The 18,708-nt window shown below is 34.3% G+C and overlaps 1 protein-coding gene across 1 annotated transcript in view; it reads left to right on the top strand.

Moving 5' to 3' along the window:
• Positions 1-18,708, top strand: part of RIC1 (RIC1 partner of RAB6A GEF complex) — a 62,856-nt gene that overhangs the window by 35,885 nt on the left and 8,263 nt on the right. The window contains exons 4-20 of the mRNA XM_026703730.2: positions 3,745-3,852; positions 6,666-6,808; positions 6,978-7,111; positions 7,672-7,763; positions 8,609-8,697; positions 9,929-10,073; positions 10,706-10,754; positions 11,373-11,519; positions 11,746-11,949; positions 12,396-12,434; positions 12,622-12,732; positions 14,078-14,167; positions 14,980-15,140; positions 15,644-15,782; positions 16,421-16,537; positions 17,274-18,002; positions 18,407-18,565. Of these exons, the coding sequence (XP_026559515.2) occupies positions 3,745-3,852; positions 6,666-6,808; positions 6,978-7,111; positions 7,672-7,763; positions 8,609-8,697; positions 9,929-10,073; positions 10,706-10,754; positions 11,373-11,519; positions 11,746-11,949; positions 12,396-12,434; positions 12,622-12,732; positions 14,078-14,167; positions 14,980-15,140; positions 15,644-15,782; positions 16,421-16,537; positions 17,274-18,002; positions 18,407-18,565 (2,656 nt within the window). The remainder of the gene's footprint in view (positions 1-3,744; positions 3,853-6,665; positions 6,809-6,977; positions 7,112-7,671; positions 7,764-8,608; positions 8,698-9,928; positions 10,074-10,705; positions 10,755-11,372; positions 11,520-11,745; positions 11,950-12,395; positions 12,435-12,621; positions 12,733-14,077; positions 14,168-14,979; positions 15,141-15,643; positions 15,783-16,420; positions 16,538-17,273; positions 18,003-18,406; positions 18,566-18,708) is intronic.

Below are 18,708 nucleotides of genomic sequence, written 5' to 3'. Positions count from 1 at the left end.
CTGTACCTACAGGTATTGCAACACATTCAACTAGGTGTGCTGCAACATCACCTACTTGGGCGACTCAACCGTCGATTGATGAGATCTGTAGGGTGGCAACGTGGGCTTCACTGTCACCTTTCATAAGGCACTATAAGTTGGACATTTACACTTCCACAGAAGCAGCTTTCAGAAAAAGTTTTGCAATGGGTCCACATGTAACAAGAGGCGACTCCGAACCAGACGGAGACTCTCCCGTAGGACACGCCAAGCTTTGGTATGTCCCATGCCTGGATGGTCTCATCTGGAGAAAGGGCATTGGCACTTACCTGATATGCCCATTCTCTGTGAGCTGTGAAGAACATTGAGCCCCACCCAAAATCCGTCTGGTGTGCGTCCAATTCCAGCCAAGTATACAGAGCAAAGAATGACAATGAACTTATCACTTTGACTTCGACAAAAACTGGGGAAACTAAGGAGGAGCCTCGAGGAGTGTCCTCAGAAATTAGGGAAGTATGTGTAAACAGAGCAAGAAGAATGATGGATATGAAACCATTAGATGATCAGTTGAGGAGATAAATAGGAGCTAGTTTGTAGGATTGTATTTTAGTTCAAGCCTGTTGGTCCTAGACACAACGCCTTCAGCTTTCTATTTTCCTTTGTCTAATTGGATGCTGCACTTCCCAAGCAAATTGTTTGTCAGAATTAGAAATGGATATGTCTATTTGAAGCTATCTTGAGTATTATTAGGGTGAGATTTACATGGTGGAAAGTAAAGTTGACAAAAATATAAAGCTAGATAAAGAAAACACAAATAAGCAAATGAGTCAAAAATATTATACTTGTTCATTTATGTATTGAGGGAAAGGAGCCATGTGTTGTTTTTAAAACGTCTGGAGAACATCACATTTTAGGTTGCATTTATGCAGAAATATTGAATATTCAAAAGGGTTCATAAATTTTTATGCACCATAGTATATGTGTTGCCTTTTCACTGTTTAGGTGTACAGATAGTGCTCAACTTACAACAGTTCGTTTTGCGACTGTTCAAAGTTACAATGATACTGAAAACGATGATGACTGTTTTTCACATGACCATTGCAGCATACTCATGGTCATGTGATCAAAATCCTGAAACTTGGCAACTGATTCATATTTATGATGGCCACAGTGTCCTGGGGTCAAACAAACACCTTTCGTGACCTTCTAACAAAGAAAGTCAATAGGGGAAAGCCAGATTCACTTAACAACTGAGTTCCTAACATAACATTTGCAGTGATTCACTTAACTTGTGGCAAGAAAGGTTGTAAAACGGGACAAAACTCATTTAACAACTGTCTTACTTAGCAACAGAAGTGTTGGGCTCAATTGTGGTCCTAAGTCTAGGACTACCTGTACAAGACAGATTACAAGTACATATTTATTGCCTTATTTCTTTCAAGTCTAGGAATACATTTTTAGCACATTAATTTATCTTTCACTATCACACTAAAATCAAGATGAGTATGAAAGAAAATACCAAATGTACAATGTACTTCATGGTTATTTAGAATTACATTCCTTATCTACACAGTGCATCATCTCATAACTTGCTGACATGTATTTTGTTTTCTTTTTCCGCTGTTACACAGGACATGTTAATTAAGCTTGTTGACTGTTTAAAAATGAGGTTACCGAGAATTATTTCTATAGGTGACTTCACCCTGTTTCAGTTTTATTGTTTTTTTACATTTTATACATAGTTGGCATTTGCAGTCTAAGTAGTTGAGTGAAACTGAGATACTTTTGAGATGCTAGTATTCTGATTATTCAAGTAATTTTGTTCTTTTGTTGTTTTTTAAATGTGTTTATTGCATTATTCTCATATAAAATTAAGCAGCTGGCTATATTGTTAACTATTTTATCTACTGGCTTTAACTGCTTTTCAATTGAGACTACTGACAGTCTTCGGGTGATATTAATTCATTTCATTTATTGTTGATTTTTTTTTCTTTCCAGGTTCTTAAATAACTTTGTAATATGTCCAGTAAATAAATGTCTTCCTAGCCTGTTGTAATGAGTTATATACTGTTACAATCCAATGCAATAAACTGAAGGGGTGCTTCATATTTTGGACTGAGTGTCTCTTAGAAATCATTACTCATCCCTGTTTAATGTAACAATGTCAGTATTCATCTGAAGAACAGTGTTTGGTGTCTTTGCTATTATATCATTATAATAAATGTGATTAATGAAATGAGTACAGAATTACAATCTCTGTGTTAGTTGGAGTAGCAGATTGTTCTTAGTCTAAATCAGAGGTGTCAAACTCCAGGCCCACGGACCTGATCCGGCATGTGGGGTGCTTAGGTGGGACCGGCCTGGAAATAGCAAAGGACCGGCTGTGGTGCCTCTGCTAGTGAAAACGGGTTGCAGGGGGGTGGCACTCACGGCCCCCCATACCCCATTTTGGCCAGCAGGGTGCTGCAGGAGGGCGGCTGTCCTGTCTTCTCCCCACCCCCGGCTGGCCCACGAAGGACAACTACAAATCCAGTTTGACACCCCTGGTCTAGATGTTTCTATTATATGCAAATATTTAATCATGGAAAATAGGAATGAAATTTCGAGGAGGAGGGAATAGCATGCTTTCAGACTGCAGGAATTATCTTCCATTTTAAAAAGGTTCTTTAAATTCTACTGAAACCTGATTGTTATTCAGTATTTGTTCTATGATTATATTATTGATTTGACTGCATTTTGCTGTTTGAAGTATACATTTAAATTTCATATGTAATTGGATTTAGAAGGACTTGGACTCCCACGTTAATACATTGTACTTCTAAGTGGTCAGTTCTTATTATTTGATTATCTGACAAATAATCAGTACATGATGGTAAATTATTATGGTTCATAGTTAATGGTAATGGTTTTTCTACTGAAGCAGTATCTTTCATAAATTATTTACAAGTACAATTTGCATGATATGATATGGAAATAGCCTTTAAGGTAATTTAGAGCCTATTCCAGCTGGACTAATTCTTCTCCCTGAAATGATCTCTCCCAATAGCAATAGCACTTAGACTTATATATATATCACTTCATAATGCTTTTCAAGCCTCTCTAAGCGGTTTACAGAGTCAGCATATTGCCCCCAACAATCTCTGTCCTCATTTTACCCACCTCGGAAGGATGAAAGGCTGAGTCAACCTTGAGCCTGGTGAGATTCGAACTGCCAAATTGCAGGCAGCCGATAGTCAGCAGAAGTAGCCTGCAATACTGCACTCTAACCACTGTGCCCCTTTGGCTCATCTTGTGGATGAGATCCTGAACATTTGTTAATTTTTTAAAATACTTTTTTTTTTCCTTTTTAGTTGTAAAGGCTTTTGTGGTTAGTATCATGAAATTCATGATACAAATAATTGAAATAAACATATTTTCTGCACAGATAAGCTTTTCCCCATGGCTAGGGGAATCTCAATGCCAAGTAGTAATTTGGGGTTGAGGAGCATTTCCTATAGCTTGCTTTGGTGGCTGGAGGAAAAGTGTGGATTAGACTGAGTATTGGTCTCTTCAGGCCTTTTTTATAAGAATTGTTTTCAGGACCACAGTTTCCAATGGGTGGCTGCTTGGAATGTTTTGTTTTATCATGTATCTTCTCTTGAAATCAAGATTTATTTTAAGAACTTATTTTAAGGATTTATTTAACCACAGACTAAATTAGTATGTTAATATATAGATTTTTGAGAGAAAAAATGAATTAAGCATTGTTGATTCTCTTTTTAAAAGAGGAAGCCCTCATCTGAAAGGAACGCCGTATTATAAGGAAGAACAATGTGCTCCATCATTAAATCTAGAGAAGAAACAAGTGCTAGATTTACAAGCAGCTATTACCAGGTATAGTGACTAATAATTTATATATTTAAATTCTTTACCAGAACCAGCAGGAAATAAGGTGATTAATAATGCACCATTATTGGATTATAGTATAATTAAGAGTAGAAGTGAATAATGTCATCTTATTGCTTGGCAGTTCGTCAGAATCTTTGGATCTTATCATCTTCTGCTCTCTAATTCTTTTAATCAGAAATGATACAGCTACCCCCACCAAACAATTTATTGAAAAAAGTCTACATATTGTTATTTATCAATTTGACTGCCACCTCATTCAGAAAACGACTCACAATGATTACAGAACCATATTAAAACATATGCTATCTTATTTCTAGACATATTGTTTATAAACAGAAAATTCATTTTTAAGATTATAGACCTAATTCAGATGCAACTAATTTACTGTTAAATAACATGAAATTTTATTTTAAAATGTGAATGATAGGTTGATTTTTTTCATTGAAAATAACATACAGAAGTTCTCTGCAAGCAATACAAGATTGCAAAATAGCTTCCTTGAATAGGAGGTAGAATTATATTTTGGGGAATAGCATTGAATAGTAATAACCATAGGATAATAAAAACAATTTTTTAAAAAGATAACTTTTAGGATTTTAAAATTCCTACTATAAAATTATTTTTCTAGATGCGCATGCCACAGCAATGAAGTAATGTGTTATTGTAGAATGGAATAAATTAAGGCACTTCCCAGCTTTTTTATGAATATGAATTTTTTGCACTATGTATTGAAATGAATGTGTTGTGCAGTATGTTTCAAATATAATCCAAATGGCTATTTTTAGACCTTGTCCTTTTTGGATTTTCAAAGCACTCTGAATTTATGAAATTGTTTTCAGGCAGATTTGATAGCTATTTTTTTCTTTGAATTTCTTTAATTCTGATGAAGTGATTATAGTTACTGATAGTAGAACATGGTAGTTCAGTTCAATGTATTTGTAATGAGAAATATTTTAACAAATAATAAAATAAAAATGGGAATAAATGTTTCTGTTTATTCTGTTCATACTAATGCAATATTTTTCCATTAGTTTTTTTTTTACTTTGGAAACTCAGAATATATCAATTAATCCTCCAAATATCTCTATCCGTTCTTGATATATTGAGGCGAATAATTGTATGGTTGATAGCAATGGTGTTCATAGTCATAACTATTTTGAGTATAAAAATAGTTAAAATGGCAGTTGTTATGAGTCTTGACTGCCCCCCTCCCCCAACCCCACGGTGTTAGTTAAATAAAAGGAAGGGTGTTCACAGATCTGCATCAATGTCCAAGAGCTCTAGTTTACCTACAAATAAGCATGGAATTGATTATTAACAGTCAGGATAACACTGGTGCCAGCAACAATACTTTTGTAGTCTACTGCTGACTGTAGTTTAGAACAATATCACATCTTCTGTTTTGTCCTGTGCAATTTAGATTCTACTAATTTTTCAAGCATCATAAGCCCCATTTCATTTCAAATATTTTAACACTCCAAAAAAATTCTATTTCAACATACATGACATGGTTTTAGTTTAGAAAATACATAATTTTGAATTATTTTTTTACTAAATCTTTTCAGCATGGCATTCCAGAAAAAAGATCAATATATTTAGTGGATTGAAAAATGTCCCCTCAATATTCCAAGTATCTAAAAAAAATTCTGAATTTGCAAGAAATTTAGATTTTGCAAGACAGGACTTTGAATTTTCAAATGTTATTTCATGATCATTTGTGTGTGTGTGTGTCTGTAAGAGAGAGAGGGAGAGATCTTTTCCTGCAGCAACGCTGAGTGTCATGACATGTCTCCTCCTAAAGCCTAGTCCTCACTTATGAACCACAAAATCTGTCATTAAGCAGAGTAGTTGTTAATTGAAATGCTATGTGACTGCACTGACTTACATTAGTTCTAGTGGTCGTTCTTAAGTGAATCACTACAGGTTGTTAAGCGCAATGTCATGTGACTACAACTTGCAAGTTCCCGTGATTTCCCTGTTGACTTTGCTGGTTGAAAGCTGGCTGTGGAGGTTGCAAATAGTGATCACGTGACCATAGGAAGCCTCAACCATTATAAATGTGGACTCATTGCCAAGGGCCCAAATTGCAATCATGTGACTTTGGGGGTGCTGTGATGGCTGTAACTTTGAGGACTGGTTATGAATCTCCTTTTTCAATGGCATCATATCTTTGAACAGCCTCTGAAGATGCAGTCAACAGACCACATGTATATAGTCTATACTGTATATATAATTATTTAAAGTACAAATGTCCATGATCTCAATTGCCAATACAGGGTCAGAACCCCATTGAATTTCCATTGGCTACACATTGTGCTTGTGCAGCAAGTCCCAAAGAGGACAAATCTTGTTGTGTAACACCACCTAGTGGTGACCAATGTAACTGAAAACACAATGTGTACATTGTATTAAAATAGAACATTTTCCTTTTCCCTTAAAATGGAGGGGATGGAAATTGTGTAAAACCTTGTACATGCAAGCATGAAATAATGAAACATTGTATTTTTCTTTGCTCTGAAAGCTTAACAGGAGGTGAACTGTATATATCATTTTGATTAATTTCAGAAAGTTGGGAAGCTCTAAAGTAGTACCCAAAGGTCTATGTCTGATTTATTCTGCTTCCTTTAGAATGCAGGATTACTTTCAACAGTTCTTGTCCTTCCATCACTATATCCTGCTGGTAATATTAGGTTATTTCTACAAAAATGTTTAAAAGCTTTAAAGAGAATTGATATATTGGTAAGATTGACAATTTTTTTGTATCAAATGTCTGATAAAACATTGTGCCTCGCTTGTAGTTTACAGTCCATGCTAGAGGATCTGATCATTGCTACGGCTGATGGTCTTCTACATCTTATTCACTGGGATGGTTTGACAAATGGAAGGAAAGCCATAAATCTCTGTACAGTACCATTTTCAGTGGATCTACATTCATCTAGAGGTATTTCTTATATGTATATATGGTTGAAAAGGGGGGATTCTAAATTAAAATTTAATTATTAGTTTTATTAATCCATAGAGTTCCCATTTCTTATATTATGTGGAAATAGAACTGGTGAAGAGAGCTTACAATTTAATAATGGCAGCTTTTAATAACTGTTCTTTATCAGGTTCTTTTTTGAGTTTTGAAAATGTACACATAAGAAATATGGAATACTGTGCTACTCTTGATGGATTTGCTGTAGTGTTTAACGATGGCAGAGTTGGTTTTATTACACCAATGTCAAGTGGATTCACAGCAGAGGTAAGATTTCTTAGGAGTTCAATAATAGTTTGATTAGCTTTTCTAAGATATATCAAATTATTTGGTCATCTGTCATAGTCTGTTTAATAATATTTGAGCTATGCCTGAGAAATTGTGAAAATTTATAAAATTAGCCTCATTTACTAGGAAATAGGATTAATAATTTACAGAAATGTTCTAAATAAAATAAGGTTCACTTTTTTGCAGTAAAATATTAATGTAAGATCATCCCTATAAAGAAAGAAAGAGTGAAGTAGACAAGTAATATTTCTAGAATATCAGTTTTCTTTCATAATCACATATATTCTGCTAGTAAATTTCAGCTATATCATTTTGTTTCTTGTAAATTTATTTCTTTAAAATATGTTGTTCCCTTTATTTATACATTCTTTAATATTTAGCACTATATAAAACAAATATTTCAAAATGCATGATACTGTACTTATATCAGTTTAAAATTTGTACCAGTTTAAAAAGGGCACATAGACCACACCTCATTTTAACATGTAATGCAAGGTGCTGAAAGATAAACCGGTAACTTGGATAAAATACTCTTGCAGCAACTCCATGGTGTTTGGGCACAGGAAGTTTTTGATGGGACTTGCGTGGCTGTAAACAACAAGTACAGATTAATGGCATTTGGCTGTGCAAAGTAAGTTGAACATCTTAACTCAGAACTGGAATATATTCTTTTTAGATTATCTGAGGGTAAAATTGTTACTGTGCTAAAGTTACTGAATTCCTAATTACCAGTGGTTGATTTCTGCCTTTTATATTCAGCGCTGAATTTGTTTGCTTTTTATTATTTTAAATTTGGTTGTTAGCTAGAAGATTCTGTTTTGAAGGAAAAAAGCTGGATGTGAAGAAATAAATAAGAAAATCAACCAATCCAATCTAACAAGTACTGTGCATATTTATTTATCTAGTAGATCCCAATGGATTCAGTTGGATGCAGGATGTTCGTGTAGCACCCACCAGCAGTTCTTTCAAGAAATCATATGTTAAATCTAGAATTGGTTTAAGGAAGCATTCGTGCTCAAGTCACTTTTTCTCACTTGAATCAGGCTCTCTGCACAGCCCTAATATGATTGTAACATCTGTTCCCCTCTGATACTAATTCGTTTAGTGACCATTCAAAATTATAATGGCACTGAAAAAAGTAACTTATGACCCTTTTTCAGTTATGATCTTTCCAGCATCCCCATGATCATGTGATCAAAATTCAGATACTTGGCAACTGGTTCATATTTATGAATGTTACTGTATCCCAAGGTCACCTTTTGTGACTTTCTGACAAGCAGGTCATAAAATGGGGCAAAATTCATTTAACAAATGTCTCACTTAACAACAGAAATTTTGGGCTCAAGTGAGGACTACTTGTATTTGAATTAATTATATGAAAGTGGACTTATTCTTTACATTCACATTTTCATCTGACCAGCTTAATTTTAAATTTTTTGTCTCAGAATTGTTTGTGTTTTTTCCCCCCTTTTCTAGTGGTTCTGTGCAAGTGTATACAATAGATCATTCCACGGGGGCCATGCAACTATCTCACAAACTGGAACTAACACCCAAGCAATATCCTGGTAAGCCCAATTATATTAGCGGTCAGGTTGGATTGTTTATCTTTTTTTTATGATATCCCTCCTTGATTCATTTATAATAGGTAAATACATTTATAATAGGTAAAGTAGTTTGGCATACAGTGGTGATACCGAAGGCTGAGCTACCTATCCAGTCATCTGGGTTTATGCATATTCAATTGAGTATACCCCATATAGTTCTATAGCAGACAATATATGTCTGACAAACATTTAAAATATTATTACCCATCATAAAGTACAGTCAGGGTGGCCATGTTATGCTCATGGTAAAACCATCTCCATAAAGACAGTTATTTCTTTCTTTTAAGGATGAGTCAACAGCTGTTTGTTAACAGTAACAGAACTAGCAAATGTGAGCTGAAAAGAAATCTAAAAACATTCTAGAGGTTGGGAAAGAGCTATTTTTGCCATAGTTCTGTTTTTTTTAACTCTAGTGGTCATAATGGTTTTTCAACACAGGTCATTCTAGTAGTTACCCAACATGAATGCATTCTTTGCTTAGTCACACAAAGAGAAATTGAGGTCCTTAGTTACCAGGAAAGAAGGTTCCCTTTGCACCATTTATACATCTAACACATAGTTTAGAAAGTTATAAATCTTGCTTTGCATTTCCAGGTATTGTGCTCTGACTACAGTCTTGCTAGAGAAATAGAGAAGTTGTTGGGAAACAGTTATAAGGTTCACTTACGTTGTTCTAATATTTTTTACTAGCTTGGAAGGAATTGTGGCAGGGCTTCAAAGATCTATGACAACTGAGCTAAAAGCTTCAGTAAAGTTTTTCATATTCTTAAGCAAGAATAATTTATATAGAGGAAAGAGCGAGGCAGAATGTAGATGCACAGTTCCTGTTCATCCTGATGACTTCTTATTATGTTTTTGTGCATTACTTCTGTGTACCTCTTTGTATGTGCAAAATTTAATAAAATTAAATGCATCCTGTTAGGATTAATATTTTGGGGGATATTTTGGGGGATATTCCATAGAGCCAATATACTACAGTCTTCCCTTCACCTTGTAGCTAAATCTCTCTTTCTCACCCCCAAAGAATAGCACTTGTGGAATGAATTGAATCCCTTATGTAGCATTTTGAATTTCCAGAAGAAAAGTGGGAGTTAAATATATTAAACATTATTCAACTATTGCCCATTTTTAAAATAGTTAAAAAATTTAAAACAGGTTTTAAAATCTGCCAATAATTTTTGTATTTCAATAGATATTTGGAACAAAACAGGAGCTGTTAAACTCATCAAATGGTCTCCAGATAATTGTGTTGTTATGGTGACCTGGGAATGTGGAGGCCTGTCTTTATGGAGCGTATTTGGAGCCCAGCTTATTTGTACTCTAGGAGGTGACTTTATGTAAGTAATTTGTGTTTCATATTAGGAAATTTAATCAAAATATGTATCTGCTATTCAACTTTTTATTTTCTACACAAAGCCTTTAAAACTATTTTTCTTTGTTTAGTTATTTAATATCTCAAACTGTATATATTATCAACTGAATTAGTATAGCAAAATGCTCATTTTTTCTGCACAATATTTTGATGAAATGTTAACAACGTGCCAATGAGAGGCTTTATCTGCAACTTCCAAACCTGTTCTCCCTTCAGTCTCTGTTTTACAAAATATAGACCTATATTTTTATGTGCTATGTATGCCTTCTAAATTCAGGGCTGTTTTTAATAGCTACAGAAGAGCTTCCTTTTTTCCTCTGTTTCTTCTCTTGATGAAGTTGATAAAACTGATCTGATGTGATACTTTTAAATTCATAAAAAAGTACAAATGATATTAAAGGTCTCTAGAATAGGGTTGGGCAGATATTTATATCTCATACCTATTTTTCTTGGCTATTTAGGTTTAATATATCAAGGATGAACTTCTAGGGAATTAAAAATGCCCCCCTATTAATATGAATGTAGTGACCTGAAACATGAAGTCCCTTTAATATCCAATATTTAAATATAATATTTTGTTTATGCTATTCATTTTAGTCATCGAACTGATGGTACTAAAAAGGACCCTCTAAAGATCAGCTCTATGGTGAGCATTATTTATTATTATTTTATTAGTCTTTTTCTCTCATGTAGGTACACACAATTAAATTTTATTCTAATACTTTACCAATAAATTAACATTGACTTATCCATTCTACTTAACTCTCTTTCTGCATTAATATGACAATCCAGATATTTTCAGGTTACTTTTTAAATTTATTTAATTTACACACACACACAAAAATTAGGTTCATAAGATTTAGCAAATTATATTCCCTGCCAGGGACAGATCTTAGAAAATCACAGTATATCATTCCTTCCATCAGAATAACAAGACCATTCAATTCATAGGAACTGGAATATGTCTTGGATACCAGTTCTCAGAAAATACTACTAATATTTTACAGAACAAAGTTGACCTTTGGATGGGGATTTTGTCTGTGGTTTCTCGTAGCACACATGGCTCTAAAAGGTATATAGAATTGTGAAAATATCTGAAAATGGTGGGAAAGGGAGATATAAAGGAGGAGAATTGTGCTTTTCATCACACTTAATTGGTGTCAACTTGATATTAGGCATTCTTTAATTCTAGACAGTATTTCTCTATTCTAGTGTTTTAGTTGTTTTAAATGATACACGCTATTTTTTTTATTTTTCTTCTCAGAGTTGGGGATCTGAAGGTTATCATCTATGGGTAATCGATGCAAATAACTCTGGGAATTCAATGAGCGAGAGCAAAAACAAAGGGCAACGTTTTGGTATTTTGCAATTTCAGTTCATCAAAAGTGCACTTGCAGTTAATCCTTGCATAGTAAGTATTCATGTTTGATGATTTGTAGTGCTGGGACACTTGTATTGTATTTTTGGTCAAAATGTTGCCTACATGATTTGAAACATGAAAATGCCACCACCTTCTTAAATAATTATTCTTAAATAATCTTTTTCCAATTTTATTTGGTTTTCTTATTTTTTAAAAAAAAACTTTATTTATGTTACCGTTCACTGTCTGAAGTACTGGTTTCTTTGTTTGTTCACAGAGCAACCAGGAGCAGGTTCTCCTTCAGGGAGAAGATCGCTTATACTTGAACTGTGGAGATGTAGTGCAAGCTCAGAACCCTCGAAGTTCCTCAGCACATGCGGAACCTAAGACTGTCAGAGAAAGAGGCCAATTTTCATATGAGAGCTTAGATTCTCAGGGCTTAAGCACTTTATTAGGGCACAGGCATTGGCATGTTGTACAGGTAACTTCCTCTCTTGGCACTTGACTGCTTCCCCCTCACATCTTATTTTTTGAATGCCTGTCAGCTTCTGCTGTGAAAGAAGACCAGATTAAAAACTAGTGACTTCCCAAGTCTACATCTTAAACTGCTCTGACTTCCTCATATAAGAAACCTACCTTTAGGTTCTATAACTGCTATTGTCTATTAGGATCACAATATCTTTACTGTTAAAACTTCCTGGTTTTTTTTTACTTATGTCCTTGATATAGACCTACATGCCAATAAATACAAAATATACATGAAAATAAAAAATGCTGAATATCTACTATAAAGATACCCAGAGATCTTGTACTGAAAATGGGAATAAATATTTGCAGATGTGACCATATAGTTTTTTATCTATTGATTTTGATGAAATATGGTAATTGTAAAAAATGTTCATAGTGCTTTGTTTTCTTCTTTTAAAGATTCACAATATATATTTGGAGATCAATTGGCCCATAAGGGTAAGTTGCTTTAAAACGTTAATACTTTACAATTTTTATTGTATTTACATAGAAATTTTACTTTTTATAGAAATGAATTGGAAGGGGCAGCTTGTATTAGAAATCATTATTAATGAAATAGGACAAATAGTATAATTGTTTTGTTAATAAGGATCTGACAAGTTGCATTTATCTTCTTCATAAACAGTTTTCAGCCATTGATAAGATGGGGCAGAATGTAGCTGTAGTTGGCAAATTTGGCTTTGCACATTACTCTCTGCTTTCCAAAAAATGGAAACTGTTTGGCAACATTACCCAGGTGAGTGGCTGATTATAAATGAATTAGTGGGGGGGGGGACGGGGAGGGGGGGGGAACATTACAATCTAAAAATATTATTACCAATTTATAGAATGTCACTGAGATTTATAGACTGCTTGCTAATCTATGGTGTGTAATGTATGTAATGTTATGTATGTAATGTATGTATGTATGTATGTATGTATGTATGTATTAAATAATAGACATTTAGATTAAGGCTCATATAAATAGTTTCTTATCTCAGTGCTCAGTGATGGATATGACATTTTGTATTTTAGAAGAAAGGAGGACAGCATCTTGTAAAAATAGATCATTCCAGTAATACTGTAATTAAAGGATTTCTTATATTTTTTCTAAAAAATAGAACTGTTGGCTAATAGCTTGCCTGGCAGAATTCATTTTGGAGAAGAGAGAGGCATTATTGTTTCTGTTATTTATCAATGTTGTGAATGGAGGAGGTGGATTATAATAAGGGTGGGGGAGAAGGCAGGCCATGGGTATATTTATTCCCAAAATAGCTTAACTTAAATTCTTTCTTCTGCCAAAGGCAGCTACAACAAGTAGCTCTGTAGGAAGGATCCTGGAAGCTTTCTGTTTTTTACATTGTATATTAGCTGGTTTGAAGGTTTGTTATTTTGAAATATGGGTTCTAAATAATGTAATAAATAAAATAAAAACTGAGAGAATCTTAGGTAAAATTAACTCCATCATTCAGTCATCTTACCTTACAGCCAGAAACACATCAAGGAAATCCTGCGAGATTTAAGACAATAGCATTGCTTTCAATAGCAAGGGAAATATGCAGAAAATTTAAAATGTGAAAACAGCTTATTTTGAGCTCCAGACAGCTGTTTTCAATAGAAAACGGGCTTTTTCCAATGCTATTCAGACTTTACCAAAACCATTAAAAAATTCCAGCAAGTTCAGAATACCATCAAAACATTTCCTATGGGATCAGATCAGTCATATCGAGCTTGACACAGCTCTTTCAAATTCAAAATGGCATTTCTAGCTCAATTTTTTCTCCAAAGTGGGATGTTTCTTTCTGCTATCTTCTCAAGATCAATCCCTAACGATTATATAGTGATGTCAAAGCCCTTACCTGCTGTTTTTATAAATTGTGTAAATACAACATTTAGGATTGACTTCTAGAATTCTCGGGGCTTCGGAAGAGTTAATAAAATTATCATTCTAATGTTTATCCCTAAATGTTCTTAGCAATGTTATTAACATTTTTCATTATGTAATTGTATTTGCCTTGATTGTATTAACCTTGATGGATAAGCTGTTGGGGTAAGTGGATTTTTAGAAAGTTGAATAATTCTAGCTTTCCATTTAATTTTAGGAACAAAATATGACTGTTACTGGAGGCTTAGCATGGTGGAATGACTTCATTGTCATTGCATGTTACAACTTAAGTGACCGCCAAGAAGAGGTAAGGCAGACCTTGAATATAAAAGACTGTTGGTGTTCTTTTATGGCAACATTAAATAGAAATCTGCCTGTTATATTAGTTATATTAGAAACTTTATTGCCTGCATAGCAATAACAATTAAAAATAACAATAACTACTTGTTATTTTCATTTTTCTTTCTGTTCTCAGAAAGTATTAGGATTAAAATTAATATTCCTCAAAATTCTGATTTTTTTAAATGTGCTTTTTATCACTGCTGATACTACCTTCCTGAGATAAGGAATGCCCAGTAATATATTTGACAGAAAATCAAAAGGAGAAAGTAGACTCATTCTAAAACTCCAAGGACATTTTGTGGTAGGCTATATTGGGATATACTTGGGATAAGAGAAATTCCCCAGATTTTTATATCCAGACATAAATAACGTGATGTTAGTCTCATCTTCCTTATGAATGTGATTGTTCAGAAATTGGATTCTGCCTCTAAAAATGTTTAAAGGTTACCTCCATGAAAGTTATGTTGTTTCATATTGTAAGATTAATTGTTCAAATGTCTGCCCAATATTATTTCCATATAGTGCTTTTAATATAATAATGACCTATACAGAGTGTTCTTTCTTCCTCATCTCAAAAGAGGAAAAGGATAGTGAATGAAGAATATTTAGTATCACAACAGAGATGAAAAATCCACTCCATGAAAAAAAATTTTTTAGCTAGAGTGTAGATCAACCAGGTTGCCTTATTATAAGTTCCTCATGAAAGGACGAGGCTTGAAAATTAGTTTAAATTCTCCTTATAAGTTTGTGATCAAAAGTATTCATTATTCTTTTCAGCTAAGAGTATATTTGCGAACAGCCAATCTGGACAATGCATTTGCTCATATCACCAAAGTGCAGGCAGAAACATTATTGCTCAGCGTCTTTCGGGACATCATAATTTTGTTCAGAGCAGACTGTTCTATTTGCCTTTATAGTATTAAAAGAAAATCTGATGGGTAAGTATACTTCGACTATGTTATTGCATAATTGGTTTTGTTTTAGTGTATGGGTGAGGGAGAAAGAAGCCTTTGGTGAAAATCTCTTGAATCAGATTTGAATGGTGTCTTTCTTGCTCTTGTTCATTCTGATGTGGCCCCCTTGTGAACGCTAACAGAGTTCAGTATTACAGGCACTAAGTCATGGTTAGCTCAGCAGGTACTTCATATTAGGGAACTCAACAAAGCTAATCTTAAAAATGAAAAACATTTTCCTTAACCAGTTGCATTAGAAAATTGCCGAAGGAATATATACTTAATAATTCTGTATATAGCCTATTGTAATCTGATTTATGTTTCAATGCTGTTTGGTTACAAGGAATGTTTGCAATGTCTTCGTCTCATAAGGATTGTTGCATTATCCTGAAAATTATTATCATACTGATAAAGATGTTAGAATACCTCACAGATGTTTATTTGGGGCTAGTAGGACACTGACCACTGGACTTTTCTTTGTCTTTCAGCCCTAATCCTACTACAAGTATGCAGGTTCTGCAAGAGGTTTCTATGTCACGCTATATTCCTCACCCTTTCCTTGTGGTGTCCGTTACTTTAACATCAGTAAGAACAGAGACAGGTATCAGCTTGAAAATGCCACAGCAGGTATCTACAGTTTTTTTTAAAAAAAAAATATTTTAGAGCTAGAGAAAACAGATTTTCCGCTTGAAAACAGTATATGTGAGACAACACCATCATCCCTCATTCAATCTCCCCCACTTGTTGTTTGGGCAAGATACATGAGAGGACATGGTTGATAAATCATGGTGTTTTAGGTTAAGGACAAGAGAAAAATGCATGTATTTGAACTAACATTGATTTTCCTAATGTTCATAATACCTTTATGAAGGAATGATTTGGATTGCTGCTGTTTTTGCAGCTTCCTGTAGGTTTTTTTTTTTTTTTAAGTTGATGCTACTGAGAAATTGCTGTTGTTTTGAATGAGGGTTTACTTGTAAAACTTTTGAGGATTCAGTATGGCTCCATGATGTGCAACATCAAAAATAAGCTACGGGGAGACATAGGGTATATAATGTTATCAGTCTGCTGAATGATAGTTAGCTTTATGTTTCAGAGAAGGCAATTGAGTCATCAGCTTTTTATCAATGGCCAGCATACATTGAATGATATTGAATAATATGCTTTTATAAACACAATGCTGGTAATGATGTATTTGAACTTTCAGAAAAATAGTAGATTCAGGAAAATTGAAAAGGAATAATAAATATTTGTTTTTCTTTAAGGCCTGTGAAGCAGAGAGCATTATGTTAAATTTAGCAGGACAGCTAATCATGGTACAGAGAGATCGATCAGGTCCTCAGATCCGAGAAAAGGAGAGTAGCCCCAACCAAAGGAAACTTGTGAGTTAACTTATGGAAAAATCTCAATGAAAGGAATGCACATTGTGAATTAATCTAAACATGTAATACTTTGTTGATCTTATAATTATAGCAAGCATTCTTTGTTTATAAATGACTGTAACTTTTCTTAATTCTTGTAACATTGCTTTTCTGTAACTGTCTTTTCTTTAGATGCAAATTAGAATTTGTTTCCATTATTATTTTGAAATAGCACTTGCTTATCCAACATTGTATGATAGTGATTAATGTACAGGACTGTTTTCAAACACAACTAACAATTCAGCTGCCAAACTGTAGCAATATCTTAATAAATATAGAAAGGACGGAAGGGATAAGGGTACTGATATTAAAAAAGGGATTTAATATCAGTAGCAAATATAGCAGTACTGTAACTTTAGATTATTTTTAACTGAACCTTTCCTTCATTTCTGTACTTCGGTAACCCATTTATGTTAATACAAGAGTAAAGAAAAATAGATAATAAGCCGTATGGCTGATTATTAAAAAAATATGAAAAAATACATTGTGGTAACAGGATAATATGAAAAAATTATGAAAGAGATTAGGAAGAGCTCCATTAAGTTAGTAAACTAATGTTTGATCATGCTTCTATTAAGGAAGAATGAGTTGTCAGCAAAATTAATGTTTGTATGTTGCCATATAAAACTTAATGAACAACTTGTGAAAAAGAGAAAAAAGAAAATAGGCTAATTAAGTATTATTCCTATGTTCTCAGCTGCCATTCTGTGCTCCTGTTGTACTTGCCCAGTCTGTAGAAAATGTTTGGACGACGTGCCGTTCTAACAAACAGAAACGGCACTTACTGGAGGCTCTGTGGCTCAGCTGTGGGGGATCAGGTATGAAGGTCTGGCTTCCTTTGTTTCCCAGGGACCATCGCAAACCACATTCCTTCCTTTCAAGACGGATCATGCTGCCTTTCCACATTAATATCTACCCCTTGGCTGTTTTGTTTGAAGATGCCTTGGTTCTTGGTGCTGTCAATGACACTGTGCTCTATGACTGTTTATACACTCACAGCAGTGCTGTTGAACATTTAGAGGTCCTCTTCCCCTTCTGTATTGTCGAGAGAACATCTCAGATCTACCTCCATCACATTTTACGCCAGCTTTTGGTGAGGAACCTAGGCGAACAAGCCTTGCTTTTGGCTCACTCTTGTGCCGCACTACCCTATTTTCCTCATGTACTAGAACTGATGCTCCATGAAGTGCTGGAAGAAGAAGCTACCTCGCGGGATCCCATTCCCGATCCTCTCCTTCCCACTGTGGCTAAATTTATTACAGAGTTCCCCCTCTTCCTACAGACTGTTGTTCATTGTGCTAGAAAAACAGAATATGCCCTATGGAATTATCTCTTTGCTGCTGTTGGAAATCCAAAAGACTTATTTGAAGAGTGTTTAATGGCCCAAGATTTGGACACAGCCGCATCTTACCTTATTATTCTGCAGGTAATTACATTCGCTCATTTGATTCGGAAAAGTGATACGGTGTGCTAAGCATGCACAGGCATCTTACTTTGATAGAGCTTTTTCTCTTACAAGTATATATTTATTAAATAAGAACAGAAATAAAAAATAAGAGAGGGGTGCTAATTACTTTTGGGAATGAAATTGTCTACTATGCAATCATCTGTGTAAGCATAGATTCATACAATAGGTGCCTCTAGGCCATTTCCAGTTAGCAGTCCTATCATAGTCATGGATAGTAAAATCATTGGCCATGATTATTGGACTCGGACAATGAAATCAAAGGTGTGAAGTTTGATGCTTGCTTTTATCTGCAGCCTTTTCTGTTTGCTTACTGATGTGCTAAATAAAAAGAATCAGTGGCTTCTGTTTTATATTCGTTTCAGAATATGGAAGTTCCAGCAGTTAGTAGGCAGCATGCAACTCTGCTCTTCAATACAGCTTTGGAGAAAGGAAAGTGGGATCTTTGTCGGCACATGATCAGATTTCTGAAAGCCATTGGCTCTGGCGAATCGGAGACCCCTCCTACTACACCAACAACTCAGGTTTGAAAGGCACACGATGGCTCTATCATAAATGTCTTTGACAGTAATCCAGATGTAATTTTGGAAAAAAATGTTCAAGTAACACGTAGAACTTGCAGTTATCTTGCAGTTATCTCAGATATTTTCCTTAATGAATGGATTTT

Source organism: Pseudonaja textilis, chromosome 2 (assembly GCF_049901715.1).
Source record: "Pseudonaja textilis isolate UNSWEBS1 chromosome 2, rPseTex1.2, whole genome shotgun sequence".
NCBI classification, from domain to species: Eukaryota; Metazoa; Chordata; class Lepidosauria; order Squamata; family Elapidae; genus Pseudonaja; species Pseudonaja textilis.
The sequence above is the reverse complement of the archived record's forward strand: the minus strand, read 5'-3'. Positions and strand labels throughout refer to the sequence as shown.